Source organism: Chroicocephalus ridibundus, unplaced genomic scaffold (genome assembly GCF_963924245.1).
Source record: "Chroicocephalus ridibundus unplaced genomic scaffold, bChrRid1.1 SCAFFOLD_605, whole genome shotgun sequence".
NCBI lineage: Eukaryota > Metazoa > Chordata > Aves > Charadriiformes > Laridae > Chroicocephalus > Chroicocephalus ridibundus.
In genome coordinates, this window is record NW_026961623.1 from 11083 (window position 1) to 29410 (window position 18328).

At 60.4% G+C, this 18328-nt stretch overlaps 1 protein-coding gene and 1 long non-coding RNA gene across 4 annotated transcripts; both read left to right on the plus strand.

The window, feature by feature from the left end:
* Window positions 1-443: 443 nt before the first annotated feature.
* SP1 (Sp1 transcription factor) lies at window positions 444-17694 on the plus strand. Of its 3 annotated transcripts, none has more exons than XM_063322050.1 (7): window positions 444-566; window positions 1886-1980; window positions 2666-3886; window positions 3968-4169; window positions 15401-15569; window positions 15713-15912; window positions 17106-17694. In XM_063322050.1, exons 1-7 carry the CDS (start codon window positions 560-562, stop codon window positions 17423-17425), a joined length of 2214 nt encoding a protein of 737 aa, XP_063178120.1. In that variant the 5' UTR covers window positions 444-559; the 3' UTR covers window positions 17426-17694. The 3 variants fall into 3 exon arrangements, with proteins under 3 accessions (XP_063178120.1, XP_063178121.1, XP_063178119.1); XM_063322051.1 differs by having other exon boundaries at window positions 2666-3868; XM_063322049.1 differs by having other exon boundaries at window positions 2666-4169.
* LOC134509504 (uncharacterized) lies at window positions 9933-14437 on the plus strand. Its single transcript, XR_010069347.1, has 3 exons — window positions 9933-10134; window positions 11080-11751; window positions 12394-14437. It is a non-coding gene; the product is annotated as an uncharacterized LOC134509504 (long non-coding RNA).
* Window positions 17695-18328: the final 634 nt, after the last annotated feature.

Sequence of the window (18328 nt, forward strand, 5' to 3'; positions counted from 1 at the left end):
CCCGTCAGTGAGCCGGCCCGCCTTCCCCCCGCCGCGCGGTCCGCCCGTTCGGTTGGCGGCTCACCCTGCCCATCACCCCTTCCGCCCCGCCTCCCCTCTCCCATTGGCGGCGCGGCACGCCCATCACGCCGCGGCCCACGCCGCCGCGGCCGCTCCCATACGGGGTCTCCCTGAGAGCCCGCGCGGCCGCTGATTGGCCCCCGCCGCCGCCGGCCCGCCCCCCCCCGCTCTCCCCCATTGGCCACCGCCCCTGGCGCTCCCCCTCCCCCACGGGGCGGGGCGGCGGGGGCGGTGCTCCTCCCCGCCTCCTTCCCCGCCCTCGCTGCCGATTGGCCGCTCCGCCCGTCGCTCAGCCGCCCGCGGCCGGCCGCCATTGGCGGAGACGGCGGCGGTGGGCGGGCGGCGGGGCCGGGGCGGCGGTGCGCGGCTCCCTCCCGCGGCAGCCCGTTGGCGGTCACCGGCGGGGTTAGGCCGCCTCGTCAGCGAGCCGGGCCCGCCCGCCCCTCCTCTCCCCCGCCCCGCCGCCGCTCTGGGCTCGCCCCCTTCCCCCCCGGCCACCATGAGCGGTAAGGACGGGCCCGGCGGGCTCGGCGGGGAGGAGGAGGACGGGGAGGGCGGGGGGCGGCGAGGGGCTGCGCGGCCGCCCAAGGAACACGCAGCCCCATCCGCGCCCGCCCGCTCGGAGGGGCCAAGAGGCGGCCCCGCCCCGCGCCGGGCCGGGCCCCGCCGGGCCGGGCCTTGGTCTGGCCTCGCCTCGGCGCCGCCGGGGGGGACCTGCCGGGGGAGGGACCCGGGGGAGGGGGGAAGGCCTCGGGGGAGGGACCCGGCGGGCGGGACGGGACGGGAGCGGAGGGAGGGGGGCGGTGGCGGGGGGGGTTTGAAGGGAGCGGGAGGGTGGGGGGCGGTGGAGGGAGCGGGGGCGAGGGGGGGGTGAAGGGAGATGGCGGGGGATCGGGCGCGGGGAAGGAGGGTTTTTGCGGGGGAGGGTGTAGGGCGGGGGGGGTGGGGTGGGGGAGCTCCGAACACCCCCCTGAGGAAGGCGGCGTGCGGGGGCGGATGCGAGCGGGGCGGGGGGGGGAGCCTTGTGGGGTGGGGGAAGCCGTGGGGCAGGGGGCCCCGTGAGTGTGGGGAGCTGTGGGGCAGGGGGGGGCGGGCTGTGAGGCGGGGGCCCCATAAGTGCGGGGAGCCGTGGGGCGCGGGGGGCGAAGGGCAGGAGGCCCCATGAGTGGGGGGAGCCGTGGGGCAGAACGCCTGTCGGGGCGGGGGGGGTGAGCCGTGGGGAAGGTGTGAGCTGCTGGGGGTGGGTTTTTTCGGGGGGGGGGGGGGAAGTGCACGGGGGCGATGCTGGGGAGCAGGAGGTGAGGGGCTGTGGGCAGGAGTGGGGGGCACAAGCCCCAGGTTTTCGGGGAGGTGGGGGGGAGGGTTTGCCTTCCTAAACGGTGGGAGGGGAGGGACTGGGGGGGGAGAGCAGCGGGGTCCCAGGGATGGGGGAGCCCCCGGCCGGGGGAGCCCCGTGGGGTGGATCCACGGCGGGGATTCCCATGGGCAGGGCGAGGGGGGGGGTGTGTTGCGGGGACGGGAAAGGGGAGGCCGGGGGAAGGACCTCGGCGGGGGCCAGGGAGTGTCCCCGAGCGGCTGGGGAGGAGCCGGGTCCTCCTCCCCCTGTCCCGCTGCCAGCTCCCATTTGGCAGCTCCCTCCGGTGCCCCCGGCAACGCACGGTCCCCCCAAATTACCTGCCAACGTGCCGCCTGTCCCGTCCCCCCCCCCCCCCCCATTCTGCACCCACCCCTCCTGCCGTCGCTCCCCGAGTGTCCTCGCACTCCTCATCCCCTTCTCCTGCCCAGAAATGTCTTTAATTCCCGTTCTCGTTTCCCTCCGGCGCAGACCAAGAGAGTCCCGAGGAGATGGTGGCGGTGAAGCCTGAGAAGGGCGAAGGAGATGCCAGCAGCACCAGCAGCGCGGGCGGCGGGGAGAGCCAGGTGAGCGCGGGGAGGGAGGAACGACCCCGAACCGGCCGCCTCCTGGCTCCTCTGGCCCCGGGCAACTTGCCGGCCCCGTGGCAAAGTCCAGGGCCGAGCCGAGGTGTTTGTTTGGCCCGGTCGAGCGTTACGGCGAGGGAGAGGGAAGAGAAAGGAGAGTGGCGGGGGATTGTCACGCTGCCAAGCGCCCTGCCGGAGCACCGACCCGCGGCGCCCGTGGCTTCCTTTCCTCCTCCCTTGAAAAACATGACGGTTCCCCCCGCTCCCAGTAAACACCACAGTCCCCGCTGGCCCTTCCCCAGGTCGGGGTGCCCAGAAACGACCGTATTTCCCCGGAGTTGTTCCCCTGCAGGGAGATTCGCCCGCTTTGGGGTGAAGGAGTCGTCTCTCCTTGACTTTTCCAGGCAGATTCCCTCCCCTTTCCTCCCTCCCAGAGGGCTTTTCCCTGTGGGTTCAGTCTGTCCCGGCCTGACAGCCCTGTGTTTGGCAGTTGTATTTTTCCGGCTGTGGGTGGGTTTTCTCAGGAAGGAGTGTTTATCTTTTCCAAGTACGCTCCTCCCTGCTTTCTTTTTTATTTTTTTTTTTATTCCCCCCCTTTTTTTTTCTTTTTTTTTTTTTTTTTTTAATCTTTTGGCCTGCCCACTGGGACGCCTCCCGCTTCCTTAACTCCTCCTCTCCTTCCCAGGAATCGCAACCCTCCCCGCTGGCTCTGCTGGCAGCCACCTGCAGCAGGATCGAGTCTCCCAATGAGAATTCCAACAGTTCCCAGGGCCAGCAAGGCGGGAGTGGCGAGCTGGACCTGACGGCCGCCGCCGCTCAGATCGCCCAGTCGGCCAACGGCTGGCAAATCATCTCCGCCGGCTCCAGCACGCCGACGGCCTCCAAGGAACAAGGAAGCAACGGTAACAACGGCGGAGATGCCTCCAAAAGCCGGCCCGTGAGCGCGGGGCAGTACGTGGTGACGACGGCTTCCAACCTGCAAAACCAGCAGGTGCTCACGGGCCTGCCGGGAGTTATCCCAAATATCCAGTATCAGGTCATTCCCCAATTCCAAACCATTGATGGGCAGCAGCTCCAGTTTGCCACCACCCCTGCCCAAGTCAACGTGCAGCAGGATGCTTCTGGGCAGCTCCAGATCATCCCCGGCACCAACCAGCAGATCATAACGAGCCGAGCGGGGACCAGTAACCTCATCGCCATGCCCAACTTGCTGCAGCAGGCCGTCCCCATCCAGGGGGTGGGCTTGGCCAACAACACCCTCTCAGGGCAAACCCAGTACGTGGCCAACGTCCCCGTGGCTCTGAACGGCAACATCACCCTCCTGCCTGTCAACAGCGTGGCCGCCAGCCTGGCTCCCACCTCCCAGACGGTGACGCTGAGCAGCTCCGGATCTCCGGACAGCAGCTCCCAACCGGCCACCTCGGGTGCCACCATCAGTTCCACCAACACGGCCACGTCTCACGCCAGCTCCGGCGCCTTTTTTACCAATGCCAACAGCTACTCCACCACCACCACCACCAGTAACATGGGCATCATGAATTTTTCCACCAGCTCGACGGTGGGTACCAATGTCCAGGCGCAGACGCCCCAGAGGGTCAGCAGCGTCCCCAGCTCGGACTCTCTGCAGAGCCAAGTTTCGGGGGTGGCATTGCAGCCGGGGCAGCAGAAGGAGGGGGATCAGAGTCAGCAGTCGCAGCAGCAGCAGCAGCAGCAGCAGATCCTGATCCAACCTCAGTTGGTCCAAGGAGGGCAGGCGATCCAAGCCCTCCAGACCACCCCGCTCTCCGGCCAGACCTTTGCCACTCAAGCCATCTCCCAAGACGCCTTGCAGAACCTGCAGCTCCAAGCTGTCCCTAACTCCGGACCCATCATCATCCGAACGCCCACGGTGGGTCCCAACGGGCAGGTGAGCTGGCAGACCATCCAGCTCCAAAACCTTCAGGTTCAAAACCCCCAGGCCCAGACAATCACCTTGGCCCCCATGCAGGGAGTCTCGCTGGGACAGACGGCCAGCACCAGCACCACGCTCACCCCCATCGCCTCCCTCCCCAGCGGCACTGTCACCGTCAACGCCGCCCAGCTCTCCTCCATGCCCGGCCTCCAGACTATTAACCTCAGTGCCTTGGGAGCGTCTGGGATCCAGGTGCATCAGCTGCAAGGGCTCCCGCTGGCCATCGCAAACACTGCCGGTAAGTTGGGCTTCTTTTAGTATTTATTTTTGCTCTCGGTTCCTTTTCCGTAGCCGGACAGAGGAAATTAAAAGGCGAAACGATGTTACGCAGCCAGCTCCGTGCGCCGCCTGGACTCTGTTGGGGAGGGGGTTTCACTGCGCTGGCACGGCCCTGGCAGGGCTGGAGCTGGGGGCGGTCGGTGCCAAACGGAGTTGGCAAGCGCCCTGGCGTTTCTGCTGGCCCCAGGAAGGAAGTATTAAGCCTCTGCCCGTGTCCAGAAGACACTGAAACTCATTTTGGGGGGGGAGTTTCTGGTCTGACTAACTCTTGATTGCGTGAAAAGTAACGGAGGAGACGCCTGTGGATGAGGAAGGAGGGAGAATGTGGGACGCTGTGTGCAGCTCTAAGGGTGAAGCGTGGGTTTGTGCAGCCCCTGTCCTGCCCCGACGGCCGCCCAGGGCTCTCGGGTCGGGATTCGGGAGTGGAGCCGAGTCCAGCTCAGCTCCTCGGCTGCCGGAGCCTTATAAAACTCAGGAATAACCAAAATCCCCCTGCCCTCCCCCTTGAAAACAAACAAACACAAAGCCCTGGGGAATTTCCTTGCAGGGGCGGAAGAACGGGCTCTTTAAGTGTATATTTAGCCTAAAGTTGGGTGCTGGCGTGGGACGCCGTGATCTCATCCTGCCCGAGACGGGCTGGCGCGGAGCTTCCTGCCCCGTTCCCCCCCGGATCAGTCCCGTCCTCTCCCAAAACCTCCCACCATCCCGGGACAGGTGCGTGGCCGCGGGGTTTGAATTTCCCCGTGCCCGCCTGGACGAGGGGGCTGTAACCTCCCGTCGCTGAAGAAACCGGTGCCGAAAAGGAGCTCTGCTCGCTTTTCTAGTGTCTTTATTTTTTTTTTCTTTTTTTTTTTTTTATGTTCTGGCTCCAGCTAAACAGGCAGTTGCTAGATTTAGTCACAGCTGAGAGGCAGCAGAAAAAAAAAGAAAAAAAAAAAAAAAAAAGCCCAACACAACACGTTGCTCAATCCGACTCGGTGCTTCCTTCTCGCGAGAGGAGGCGGCCGCTCTCCCCGGCGTTGTTTTGCAGCGGTATTTTGGGCTGTTGCTACAGCAGCTTGGCTCGCAGGGTTTATTACACACCCCGCCGCCGTCGGGATTAGCCTGATCCTTGGATTTCCCCGAGCGGGGAGACCTGCTGGGGCTAATTTTTTTTTTTTGGCACCCAGAGGGGAGCTGATGCCCCGTCGCCTCTTCTAGAGGTGGAGATGCCAGTGGCGGAGGGTCCCTTTGGCCGTCACCCGCCGGCGTTCGGTGGGATCCCTTCTTGCGTGGAGTCGTGCTTGTTTTGAAGGCGCTGGAGAAACGCGTGGGTGACTCCTAGTTCCTGTATTTGTGCCTGGCTCTGCCCTCGGAGGTGGGGCAGGGAGGAACGAAGGCTCCAGAGACCACCCATCCAACGCCCTCATGATGGGGAGCCTCCTCCTCTTCTCCTCCTCCTTCTCCTCTTCTCCTCCTCCTCCTCCTCCTCCTCCTCTTTTTTTAGCTCAGCAGCGTGTTTAGCTCTTGATCCGCGGTGACGAATTCACCGTCCGAGGCTGGCGGCCGCCCGGAGAACCACAGCCTCGCTCTTCCTTCGCTGGGAGGATGTGACGTTCCGGCCCCGCTTTGATGCCATTAACGTTTTGGGGGGGGGGAAAAACCACAGCGAGGTTCAAAAGGGTTTCAAAAGGGCTTTTGGGGACCCGCCGAGACACGACCCCCCCAGCTCGATGGCAGGCTCCCAGGGGGAGATCACAGAGGCTGGGGACGGAAAAGCTTCCCGGCACCGATCTGTTGGCGTGATTTGTGTGGTTTAACTCCAGGATGGGGGAGTTTTTCTGTGGTTGGACCCGTCAGACGTGGCCGTGGGTCCGTTTGTCCCCCTGCCGCCTGCGAACAGGCCCTCTCCGGCGGGTGCTGAGCTCCCCCCCCCCCACCCCTCGGACCTCCCACTGGGTGCATTGTCTCCGTCAACCCCGCGGCTGAGCATCCTCTGCCGCGCCGAGGGGGCTGCGAAGGCGGATCCATCCCTCCCGCTCCGAACTTTCTGCTGGCGGTTTGAGGGAGTGATTTGTTACCGATTCTTCCCGTGGTCCAAATTTCTCGGCGCTTTCCACGAGGAGCCTCCCCTCCGGCTGCCAAGCACGCGCACCACGCGTGCTGGAACTTTCTGCGCTCGCTTTCTGCTCGAGGCTAAGACTTGGGGAGGGTTTGGTTTGTTTGGGGTTTTTTGGGGTTCTTTTTTTTTCCGTCGCAGAAAAAGCTCCTCCGTTTCCGAGGGAGGTGAATGGAAAACCAAACCTCGCCCGGGTTTCTTCGGGAGGGGAGAGCGGCTTCCTGACCCCTTGGGTTTTGCTGTGGGATGGGGAGAAGGGGGTGCCCGGGGATGCGTGGCGAGGGGTTTCGTGGACCCCAGCTGCCCTCCGGGGTTGACGCGTGTGTCCTCTCCTGAACCCCGCTCCCGTCCGTGGGCAGGGGGGGGCTCCTCTGGGCTTTCAGCCCCTTGTGGGGGGGCTGGGGACGTGTCGCTGGTGAGATTTTTTTGCTTTTGGGTTTCCGTTCCGCAAAGTGGAGATGGGGCAAGATCCCCCCCCCCCACCCTGGAGAAAATAACACCTGAAAAAGTCTTTAAAAATCAGATTTTTTTTGTTGTTTTTAATTTTTTTTTTTTTTCTGGCGCGAGGCGGCACCCGGCGCTCTGTGCAAACAGGACTCGGCCTGTGTTTGTGTTAATTAGGGGATGGTGTCCTGCTTGGCGTGCAGGCTGCCGCCTCCTCCTCCGCCTCCTCCTCCTCTTCCTCCTCCTGGGCGCTCGGAGGGCTGTGAACGAGCCCGGTGGCAGAGCCGTGACTGTAAGGGGCCGGTATGTGGGCAAACGGGCCCCGCAGCCGGCTCTGCCGCCGGGGGAGGCAGGCGGGGAGCCGGGAGGGGAATTTCCTCTGTTGGCATCGCCCCGACAATCCCGCCGTGGGTTTGGGTACCACCGCTCCCCACGGAGAGGGCAGCGGGGCTGCCACCGGGGTGAAGGATGAGGGGGCGTTTGGGATGCAGGAGAGAGGGGGGGTTTTGGGGATGCAGGAGAGAGGGGGGGTTTTGGGGATGCAGGAGCAGGGGGGTTTGGGATGAAGGAAAGAGGGTTTGGGGTGAACGATGAGGGGGTTTTGGGATGCAGGAGAGAGGGGGGGTTTTGGGATGCAGGAGAGGGGGTTTTGGGGATGAAGGAGAGGGGGTTTGGGATGCAGGAGCGTGGGGTTTTGGGGATGAAGGAGAGGGGGTTTGGGATGCAGGAGCGTGGGGTTTTGGGGATGAAGGAGAGGGGGTTTGGGGTGAATGATGAGGGGGGTTTGGGATGCAGGAGTGTGGGGTTTTGGGATGCAGGAGCGGGGGGGTTTGGGATGAAGGAAAGGGTTTGGGGTGAACGATAAGGGGGTTTGGGATGCAGGAGAAGGGAGGGTTTTGGGATGCAGGAGAAGGGAGGGGTTTGGGATGCAGGAGAAGGGAGGGTTTTGGGGATGAAGGAGAGGGGGTTTGGGGTGAATGATGAGGGGGGTTTGGGATGCAGGAGCAGGGGGGTTTGGGATGAAGGAGAAGGGGGGGTTTGGGGATGAAGGAAAGAGGGTTTGGGGTGAACGATGAGGGGGTTTTGGGATGCAGGAGAGAGGGGGGGTTTGGGATGCAGGAGCAGGCGGTTTTTGGGATGAAGGATGAGGTGGTTTTGGGATGCAGGAGAGAGGGTTTGGGCATGAAGGACGAGGGGCTTTGGGCATGAAGGATGTGAGGGGGTTTGGGGACGCAGGAGAGAGGTTTTGGGACCTCTTCTAGGGGTGTCGCGGTGCAAAGGCGGGTGTTCCACCACTCGGCTGCCTCGGTGGGCTCCTCGCCCCAGTGAGCAGCGTCACCCCGCTGTCACCCCAGCGCCGGCCTGCTCGGGGACGGGACGTCCTGCCCCGGGCTTTGCGGCACGCCGGGGTGGGGACGATTTCAAGAAGTTTGTGACTTCCTGCAAGTTTCTCTTCCCCTTTCGACCGAGTTTTAGGGAGGAGGAGAGGGGACTTTTTTGATATTTTTTTTTTTTTAGCTCCGTGTCCGTATAGTTTGGCCGGAGAAGTGGCTCTGTCCCACGGACCTGTCCCTGGGAGAGCTTGGAGCCGGGTGCCCCGGAGATAAAGAGCCCAGCCTGGCTGAGGTATGTGCTGGGTAAACAGGCATCCGCCGGCGGCTTCCCATTAGCTCAACGCCGGAATTAAACCCCTGGAGAACCGAGACCCGTGTTTTCTGAGCCCTTAAAGATGTTTTATCCCAGGGGAGGATGGAGCTGGGAGCGTGTTTTGGTAGGACGAGCTCCTTCTCGGGGCTCTGTCCGTCATTTGGACGGAGGTTGGCGGTGGGACGTGGACGTAGCAAGGACGTCCTTCTGCAAAGGGGGGAAAAAAAGCCCCTTCGTGGGGGATCAGTTTGATCCTTTGAAATCAATTTACCGAATGCCCCCCCCCAGCTCTGCGCTGCCACTTTGTTCTTACAGGGCTTTTCCCAGCCATCGGGGCACCCACACAAAGACCCGATTGTCTCCTATTTTCTGTTTTTAAGGCAAGCTTTGTAGCAGGGCCTTGATGAGACATCCACATGGCATCGGCTGCGGAGGGGAGGGGAAAATCGGAATCAATCCCGGGCCAGCAAGCCCTGACAGGATCTCTCCTTAATGTGCTCTAATTGTTTGTTTCATTACACCCATGACGTCACGTCAGAAAATAATTATATTGCGAAATTTCCTTCTCTAAACTCTGGCTGGGCTGGACTTTAAATACCCTCCCGGCTTCCTTGGCTGACCTCTTTCCTTCCCATAATAAAGAGGGTGGTTTACTGGAGAAATTACACAAATCCCAGGAGATCCCAGGGCTGGGGGGCGTGTGTGTCTGCTTGGGAAAAGGGAGCCATCCCAATTATACAGGCTCATTATTGCAGCGCAGCTTCGTCCCGGTGAGGTTGTGCCCCTGCCGTGGGTCTGGGGCTCCGTGGGGCAGCCCTGCTCTTCCTCCACCACCACCTCCACCTCCTCCTCCTCCTGCTGGAGGCTCGGCCGCCCGGGAATGGGAGCGGGTTGGCAGCCGTGCTGGTCGGACTGGTTGGGTGCTGGAAACTCTTCTGGGAAGAGTTTCCTCGCCCGGCTCTGGACCGTCTCGCCGGGTTCTAATCTTCCCTTTCCTTTTTATCTGCGCCGACTTCAGCCCCGGCTGCCTCCTCGCCCGGGAGTGCCGGCTTTATCGCCCCTTCGCAGGAGCCGGAGCCCGGCCCTGGAGGACGAGGGGTAGTTTCAAAGTGGCTCCTTTCCCTCCATCGGTTCTTGGGGCGCTGGTTCCCATTCCGGAGAGGCTCCCGCCGTCCAGCGTCTCCCCATCCCGACGTGGGACCTCTAGGTCGGATGCCGTGAGCGATCCGGGCACAAATTCCCCCTTCTCGGCGGAGGGGTGCGATTAAAAAAAAAAAACAAAACAAAACAAAAAAAACCCAACCACCAAACAAAAACCCACCACGGGTTTTGTAGCTCGGGAAAAAAAGCATCCGCCCTGGATTGGGGTGGAATCCAGAGGTTGAGGTGCGGTGAGAAAATCCCTGCGGGCGTTCCTCGGCTCCGGGGTGTGCTCCTCCTCGGTGGTCACGGGGATCGCCCTTCCCCAGCTGGGCATTCTCCTCCTCCCACGTCACCGGGGACTTCTCTTTTGAACTAACCCGCTCTCTTTTTTGGGGGTGGTTTGGTAGGACCTGCCTACGCCGCGGGCTGAAGGTGCCGCGGCCGCCGCTGCTGGGCTTTGCCCAGCCCGGGGTCGCCCCAGCGAAAGGCTTTTGGCAGGACTAGAAGCTTCATCCCAGTTTCGCCGCAATCCAGCCTGGAATTAAAAAAAGGGCCAAAGGAGATCTGCGTTTCGGTTCGCGGCACCGTAAAGGTATTTAGAAAGAAAATTAAAGAAAATTATTTTCTAGCACAGGGCCGGACGAGGCTCCTGCTCCCCTCGCAGCCACCTCCCTCCTGACCCGCCAGGTCCGTCCCGATTTATTTCATCTCCAAAGGAAGCGTCATTTCTTGTGACGCACAGAAACCTCCAACAATTAAAGGATATCGCCGAACTTGCCGTGTGGCTTTTTCGAGTCGTTCAACTCCCGGGTAAAATAGAATTACCTCCCGCCTGCTGCGGGCGGGCTTCAAAACGCGCAGCCGGGCGCCGCGCGTTTCCCCGCTCCCCTCTCCGTAACTCCCGAGAATTATTAAACCCGAGCTGGGCTAATTGACGTGAATGACTTCCTACCGCAGATTCAACTCCTTTTGCAAATTAGGGAGGAAATCAAACGAGATAAAAATCAGGGGGGGCTGCGTTACAAACCCGACTTGGTTCCTTTGTGCAGCAAGTGCGGCTTAATTGTCTTTGATCTGTCTGGAGGAGATGGCGGCGCCGTGTTTTGGGGAGAGCGTGTTTTGGGGAGAGCAGCAAGAGGCTTTCAGGCTGCCAAAAAAAAAACCAATCCCCCCCAAACCCCCAAAAAGGAGGAGGAAACGGGGAAAACTTGAGTCGTGAGCTAGAAAAGTGTGATTTTTTTGGAGCGAGTAGAGATGCGCCGAGAGGTTCGGGGAGCCCCGGGGCTGCTGGGTTTCGCTGCCCTTTTGGTTTTTGGTTTGTTGGTTGGTTTTTTTTTTTTTTTTTTCTGCCTTAAAACCTCTTTTTGCCTCTTTGCCTGGACGCTGGCATGGGTTCGGCGCGCGCGGCCCGCTCTGCGGGGTGACGACTCGCCCCCCTCTGCGGAGCCGCAGCTGCCAACGGCGCGGAGTTTGCACAAGAAACCTTTTTAATTTAACTTCTTTTTTTTTTTTTTTTTTTTTTCCCTTTTCCCCCTAGATCCTCCCTAAAAATGACCGTTGCGCCTGTTTCCCCTCTCCCAAGGTCGGCTGGGGTGGATCTAAAAATGCCCCTCTCTTCTCTCCGCGGGGCGTTTCTCACCTCTTTTTAGTTTGCGAAATAAAACGGCCAAACCGAAGCGTTTTTCCCTCCCGACAAGGAGCGAGGCGACAAGAAACACCTTGTTTCGAGAGGAGTCGCAAGCCAAGGCTGGGGCGCTTCGGGCTGATTCGTGTCAGACCAGTAAACGACGACTCGCCCCCTTTCTGGAAGGGGAGATCTCGGGGGGGGGGGGGGGGTGGGGGTGTGGGTCGGAACCCCCATCCCGCGTTCGTCCGGGGGGCAGAGCCAGGAGCCCGGCGCAGTCCAGCGGGGTCACCTCCCGCAGGCAAATCCCTCTTTGCTCCCTGGTGTTTTCCAAGGATTAATCCCCCCCCCAACCGTCTCCCTCCTTGCTCTATTAATATATTTTTTTTCAGGATTTCAGTGACCCGAGCGTGGACCAGGGGCTTGGCGGCCTTCACCGCGAAAGCTTTAGTCTTAGAAGTAATCGATATTAGGGGGAGATAATAAACATAAATTATCCAGCTGGTTTCTCTCCGCCGAGCTTTCTCCTGAAACCGCAATATTCTGGAGACTTCGGCGCGTCCCGATATGTGAAGAATGAAGCGTGTACGTACAAGATCTGTCTTCTCTTGCCATAATTTATTTAGACCTTAATTAGATGCGAGCCGTAGATTACCAGGAGGAGGATTTGGGGTTGGTTTGTTGTTTTTTTTTTTTTTTTTCTTCCCCCCCCCGCCTTCCCCTCCATATGACATGCCAACAGACTATAAAACGCTGCGTAGGCTTTTGCATGTTGGGAGATTGAAGTCGTTCCAAGCCGTCAGGGCCGGATTCTCCCCCTCCCGTGCGTATTTTGGGGAGAACGCCTGTGTTTTCTCCCTTCCTTTTTACAACAGCTCTCCCCCCCCACCCCCCCACCAGCTCCGGACGGCACATCCGTGAGAGGGAAATCTCTAATCTGTAGCTGTAACGCAAGCTGTCGTCGTTGGCTTAGAAAGCTTAAAAAATAAGAAAAAAAAAAAAAAAATAACACTCAACCCTTCCCGGTTGCCTCCGTGCTGGTTTTAGACTGTAAACATGTGTTGCAAGAGCCGGGAAAGGAGGCGGCGGGGGGGGAAAACGGACGACGACTGAAAAGGTTTTATCCTAAAATTGCTAAACTTAGCGGGGAGCGCAGGAATGTCGCCGCCGAGGTACGGGGGAGCACGATCGCCGAGCGGGGGGGCTCAAAATCGTGTCCCCTTTCAGGTGACAATTTCCCGCCAGCGGCGGCGGGTCCGTCCCGGTCGCTGGCGATGGCCGACAATGTTCCTCTCCGCCTCGGCGTCCCGGCGCGAAGGCAGCCGCCGCCATCGCCGTTGGGGTTATTTAACGCTACCACTGGGCAGGAACTGGTCCTGGTGGAGCTGAACTGGTCCCAGCGTGTCGGTCCCGGGTGTTATTTGCAGCTGCGGTTCGGTTGAGCCGTTCCTCCGTGGGGGTGTTCGGTCTTCGGGGCTGGCACCGTCCTTTAATCCACCATGCCGGGGCTCGGACGCGTCAAGCCCTCGCCGTGCCACCGATGACATCCCGGCTTCTCTTTAGACGATGGCGTGTCCCTTGTCCCCCCGCAGACGAACCGGCCCCAGCGTGACGTGAGTAGAGGCGAGCGGATGAGTCAGGCGTCGTTCCCTTGATGGCAGCCCTTCTCCTGGCTGTTGCTTTGATGCTCCGGGTGTCTCAGTCCTGGATGGCAAAGGCTTTTCCCAGCGCTGCCCTATCCCAGGGAATCCGGATGCCTGCGGACTTGGGGGGGCAGAGCAGCCAGCCCGAATTCCGAGTTTGCGTGCCCCCGCCTGGGAGAGCGAAGCTCCTATTGCCGCCGCTGCGATCCGGAGGGGTGAAATCAAAGCTGTTCCTCTCGCCGCAGGAAGCCCAGACCCGGTCGCGCACGTAAACCCCCCCCGCCGGCCACGCAGATCGTTGGCGATGCCACCGCGGAGCCGTCAGGCATCGCAGCCGTGAGCTGGCCGGTCCCCCAGGTAGCCAAGGATCTATTCCTGGTGGCTTTTGTCCTTCTTGGCCCGGTGGCTCCTCCGCTGAGCTTTGCCAGGGCACCACTGACACCTGCTGGAAACAGCCGAACGGCCCCGGGGGAGGCCGCCCGCTGCCAAAAACTCTTCATCATTCCCCCCTCGCTGTCTCCCGCTTGTGAAACTCCCTCCCGGCTGCGGGAAGAGAGCCCAGCCCGCGCCCGATGGACATTTCGGACCGGCGAAGTCTGAAATTCATCCTCCTTCGGCGCCGACACCTCTCCCGGGGCTGCTCGGTATGCCGCCTCCTGCCTGGAAGAAGTTAAGGCAGAAAATCAGGTTTTTAAAGGAAATGTCACCGCTCTGGGAAGGTGTTTGTCCCAGTAGGACTCCTCAGAAGGCTGTGCCATCCTGCTGTGGTCCCTCTGCCGGGGCAGCGTCTCCGTCCCCGTGCCGCAGAGGTGGCCTTCGCTCCTGCGGCTCCGGAGGACGCCGGCGGCAGGACCGCGGGCTGTTTTTTGGGGAAAGCTGGCTTTTGGAAACTGCAGCTTGGGGACATTTGTGCTCCTTATTTAAGAAGCAGCTTCCAGGTAACGGGAAGAGGAGACGGAGGGAATGAACCAGCATCTCCCAGGGCACCACGGTGTCCCTCGCACCACGATGTCCCGCACACCCCGACGTCCCCGCCAGCCGTTGGCAGCGCTGGGTGGCACAGTCCTTCCCGTTAACTCTTCCTCACTGGAGCCAACATCAGGAAAGTCCCAACTGGGTGTTTTTTTGGGGAAGATTCGCCCCGACACAACCTTGTTTCTCGGCGGCAGGAGAGGAGGGATCTCCGGACGGAGCGGCAGAGCTCGGCATCCCTTGCTGTTGGCGACGAGCGCGTTCGCTCGCACACGGCGGGTGTTTTATCGCGGCCCCCTCAACCCCGCCTGCCTGCTCGCCAGGAAATTAGTAGGAAAAAAGGTGAATTTTGGGCTGGAATCCCAGCCCGTAGCCAGATGAGGATGCCGCCTCCCGTCCGGCGGAAGCGGCTGGGCTCTAAATCTGCCGTTAAGACTTATTGGCATATGTTAATTGCCGCCGAAAAGAGATTACTCAGCCTGTCGTCTCTGCGCCCGCTCCGGCTTTTCAGCCTGAAAATAATCAAGCAGCGAAGCTTGAAGGGAAATAAAACACTCCCGAAGTGTAGATGGGGTTATTGGAGAAGCAATTAGATGGCAGCGTTAAGCGGAGAGCAATAAAATGGCAATGAAAAGTGATAGGCTTAAAAACTTCCTACCCCCCCCCCCCCCCCCCCCCCGCCTCCGTTACCAATGGTTTATGTTCGTCTGCGTTCGGGAGCTCGTCAGCGCAACACCCCCAGCCCCATTCCGATGGTTTTTGCTAATTGGGAATTGCTCCTGGAGAGAGGGAGGGACCGCGCTCTGCCGGCGGTGCCGGCTGATTTTCCCAACTTTTGTCTCTCTATCCCTTTCTGTAATGGCAGTAATTAACCAGCGAGCGCGCGCACGCCGATATTATGGTCTCCGCCGATGGATGCTGCTGAGGACTCTGCTCTTCCAACCCGCTTTATTTATCGCTGCCGCCTTCTTTGGCGGGGGGGACGGACAGGATGGGACGGGACCAGGAGGGCTCGCATCTGCTCCGTCCGTTTGCCGCTGGCTTGTTGCTTTCGTCAGGTTCAAGCTGGAGAGATGGAAAGGGGAAAACTGCCGCTTTCAGCCCCAAAAACCGAGGCCGGGGTCAGGAGGAAGGTGTGGTTTGGCGAAGGCCGGGTTTTCCTCGGGGGTGTTTTGATGTTTTATCGCTGACACCGATGCTTTGACACTTGCTTTCTCGCTGACACCGATGCCTAGGCGGCCGGCGCTGCTTGCTTTACATTTTTTTTTGCCGTGTTTTCTGCGCTAGGTTAGCTGAAACCGCCGAAATAGTCAGCAGGGGGCTGGAGCGATGTCGCCGGGGGGCTGTTTTTCCCCCGGGAGATGCAGCTTTTGCCTCTCCTCTGGACGCGAAGCGGAGGGCGCGGACCAAAATGTGGGGCGATGTGGGGCTGTGGAGGGCAGGGAGAACCCCCGGGCTTTAGGGAAAGCTCGGTGGGGGATTATCAGGGCTCGAAAACACAAAAAAAGGAGGGAAAAGGCTGGAATGAATAACTCCCCACGGCCCGGCATCCTCCTGGCTTTGCAGCTGGGGGCTTTGGGGGTGAAGAACCCGCAGGAACCTCCCGTGTTTTCTTCCAGGCGACCACGGTGCTCAGTTGGGTCTTCACGGCGCCAGCGGGGACGGGCTGGGAGACGAGAACGCGGCGGTGGAGGAAGGAGAGACCAGCCCGGATCCGCAACCCCAGCAAGGACGGAAAACGCGGAGGGAAGCGTGTACCTGTCCCTACTGCAAAGACAGCGAGGGAAGGTAAGGCCGGAATCCGGCAACGCCGGGCAGCCTGAGCCACCTCCAAACCCCTAAAAATGCCTTTTTGGGCCCCATTCTCCCTCCCTCCGACCAGCTGGAGCTTTCAGGGTGGTTTTAACTCTTTCCCCTTCCGGCTTTTGCAGGAGCTCTGGGGATCCAGGTAAAAAAAAGCAGCACATCTGCCACATCCCGGGCTGCGGGAAGGTGTACGGCAAAACCTCTCACCTGCGGGCTCACCTGCGGTGGCACACCGGGGAGCGACCCTTCATCTGCACCTGGCTGCTCTGCGGCAAGCGTTTCACCCGCTCCGACGAGCTGCAGCGGCACAAGCGCACGCACACAGGTAGGGCTCGGGGCGCTGCTTCCACCGGCGCCCTCCCGCCAGCCTGGGGATCCGTGGAATCATGGAAACGTTGAGGTTGGAAGGGACCTTTCAGATCGTGGAGTCCAACCGTCAACCCAACGCTGCCCAAACCACCCACGTCCCTCAGCGCCGCGTCTGCCGGGCTTTTAAACACCTCCAGGGATGGCATTTAGGGATTGGAGCCATGGGACGAGGGAGAAGGGTTTTAAACAGAAAGAGGGAGATTTCGGTGAGATCTGGGGAAGAAATTCTTGGCTGTGAGGGGGGTGAGCCCCTGGCCCAGGTTGCCCAGAGAAGCTGGGGCTGCCCCATCCCTGGAGGGGTTCAAGGCCAGGTTGGACGGGGCTTGGAGCAACCTGGGCTGGGGGAGGTGTCCCACTGGATGTGGGGGTGGAACGAGATGATCTTTAAGGCCCCTTCCCACCCAAACCATCCTATGGTGACTCCACCACTCCCCTGGGCAGCCTGTTCCAATGTTTGATAACCCTTTCGGTGAAGAAATTTTTCCCAATATCCATCCTAAACCTCCCCTGGCGCAACTTGAGGCCGTTCCCTCTCATTCCGTGGGAGAAGAGACCGACCCCCCCTGGCTACCCCCTCCTTTCAGGGAGTTGTGGGGAGCGAGAAGGTCTCCCCTCAGCCCCCTTTTCTCCAGGCTGAGCCCCCCCGGCTCCCTCAGCCGCTCCTCACAAGTTCTCCAGCCCCTTCTCCTCGTGCTCCAGACCCCTCCCCACCTCCGTTGCCCTTCTCTGGACTCGCTCCAGCCCCTCCATGTCCTTCTTGGCGTGAGGGGCCCAAAACTGAACACAGAATTCGAGGTGGGGCCGCCCCGGTGCCGAGAACAGGGGACAATCACTGCCCCAGTCCTGCTGGCCACGCTATTCCTGATACAGGCCAGGATGCTGGTGGCCTTCTTGGCCACCTGGGCACACTGCTGGCTCTTCTTCAGCCGGCTGTTGACCACCACCCCCAGCTCCTTTTCCACCGGGCAGCTCTCCAGATGCTCTTCCCCCAGTGTGTAGCATTCACGGGGTTGGTGGGACTCTTGGCCTTGTTGAACCTCACACCGTTGGCCTCGTCCCATATGGATCCAGCCTGTCCAGACCCCTCTGTAGAACCATCCCCCCCACACCTTCCCCCCACCTCACCCCTCTCTCCATCCCGTCTTCCAGGGGAGAAGAAATTCGCCTGCCCGGAGTGTCCCAAACGCTTCATGCGGAGCGACCACCTCTCCAAGCACATCAAGACCCACCAGAACAAGAAGGGAGGCCCGGCCAACAACGTGGCCATGAACGTCTCCGCCGTCCCCATGGACACGGGGGCCTCGGCGGAGGGTAACGGCGGGGCCACCCCCTCGGCCCTCATCGCCACCAACATGGTGGCCATGGAAGCCATCTGCCCCGAGGGCATCGCCCGCCTGGCCAGCAGCGGCATCAACGTGATGCAGGTGGCCGACCTCCAGTCCATCAACATCAGCGGCAACGGGTTCTGAGGGGCGACGCGGGACGCGGGCACCGGCGGGCGACGGGGCGAGGCGACGGCGCCGCCGGGCGGCACGGGGCCGAGAGAGCGGAGCGCAGCCGAAGCCAGGAGCTCTTCCCACCGCGAGGGCGACGTCCCTCGTCACCCTCCAGCACTAAAGCCCGGCTCCTCTTCCCTGGGATCGCGGCCCTCCTTGAGCTGTCCGACCTCCGGGGCCCGGTGACCACGCACGAAGGCCAGAGCTATATATATATATTTTTTAATTTCGGCTTCACCTTATTATTATTATTATTATTTCCCTTTTTTTTTTTTTTTTTTTTTTCCCCCCAACCCCCTCTCCCCGCCTTTCCCTTCCACTCCCTTCCCGAGATCCGTCTGCCCTTTCCGGTAGCCAGCCTTCGACGCCGTCATGCCTTGGGGAGGGAGGGGGGGGAAAAAAGGATGGGGGGGGGGGAGGTGGGGTGGCGGAAAAAAAAAAAAATAAAATTATGATCGTTGGGAAAAAAAAACCAAAACACAACGACAAAAAAAAACAAACAACAAAAATCACCAAAAAAAAATATTACTTTTTAGCAAAAGGAGAAAAAAAAAAAAAAACCCAACAAACCCCCCCAAAAAAAGAAAAAAAAAAAAAAAGATTCTATATTATTATTATATATATAAAAATATAAAATGTGTTCGTTTGAGAGAGGAGAGGTTTTGCTGCGACCATGGCTTTGGTCTCTTTGATGCCTTATCTTGGAGCAGGGGGACGGTTCGGCCGGTGCCCGACCTGTCGCTCAGACCTTTATATTCCATTTTACAGCGTAACCTAAAAAAAAAAAAAGAAAAAAAACCAAAAAACAACGGAAAAAAAAAAAAAAAACAGGAAAAAAAAAAAACCCAACCCAACCCACCACCCCGACATTCCCCC

Bases quoted from the DNA above. Each gene is read 5' to 3' on its own strand.
- SP1 (XM_063322049.1), top strand. The intron at 15,570-15,712 runs GTAAGGCCGGAA...CGGCTTTTGCAG, and splicing joins TGCAAAGACAGCGAGGGAAG to GAGCTCTGGGGATCCAGGTA. The intron at 15,913-17,105 runs GTAGGGCTCGGG...CCCGTCTTCCAG, and splicing joins GCACAAGCGCACGCACACAG to GGGAGAAGAAATTCGCCTGC.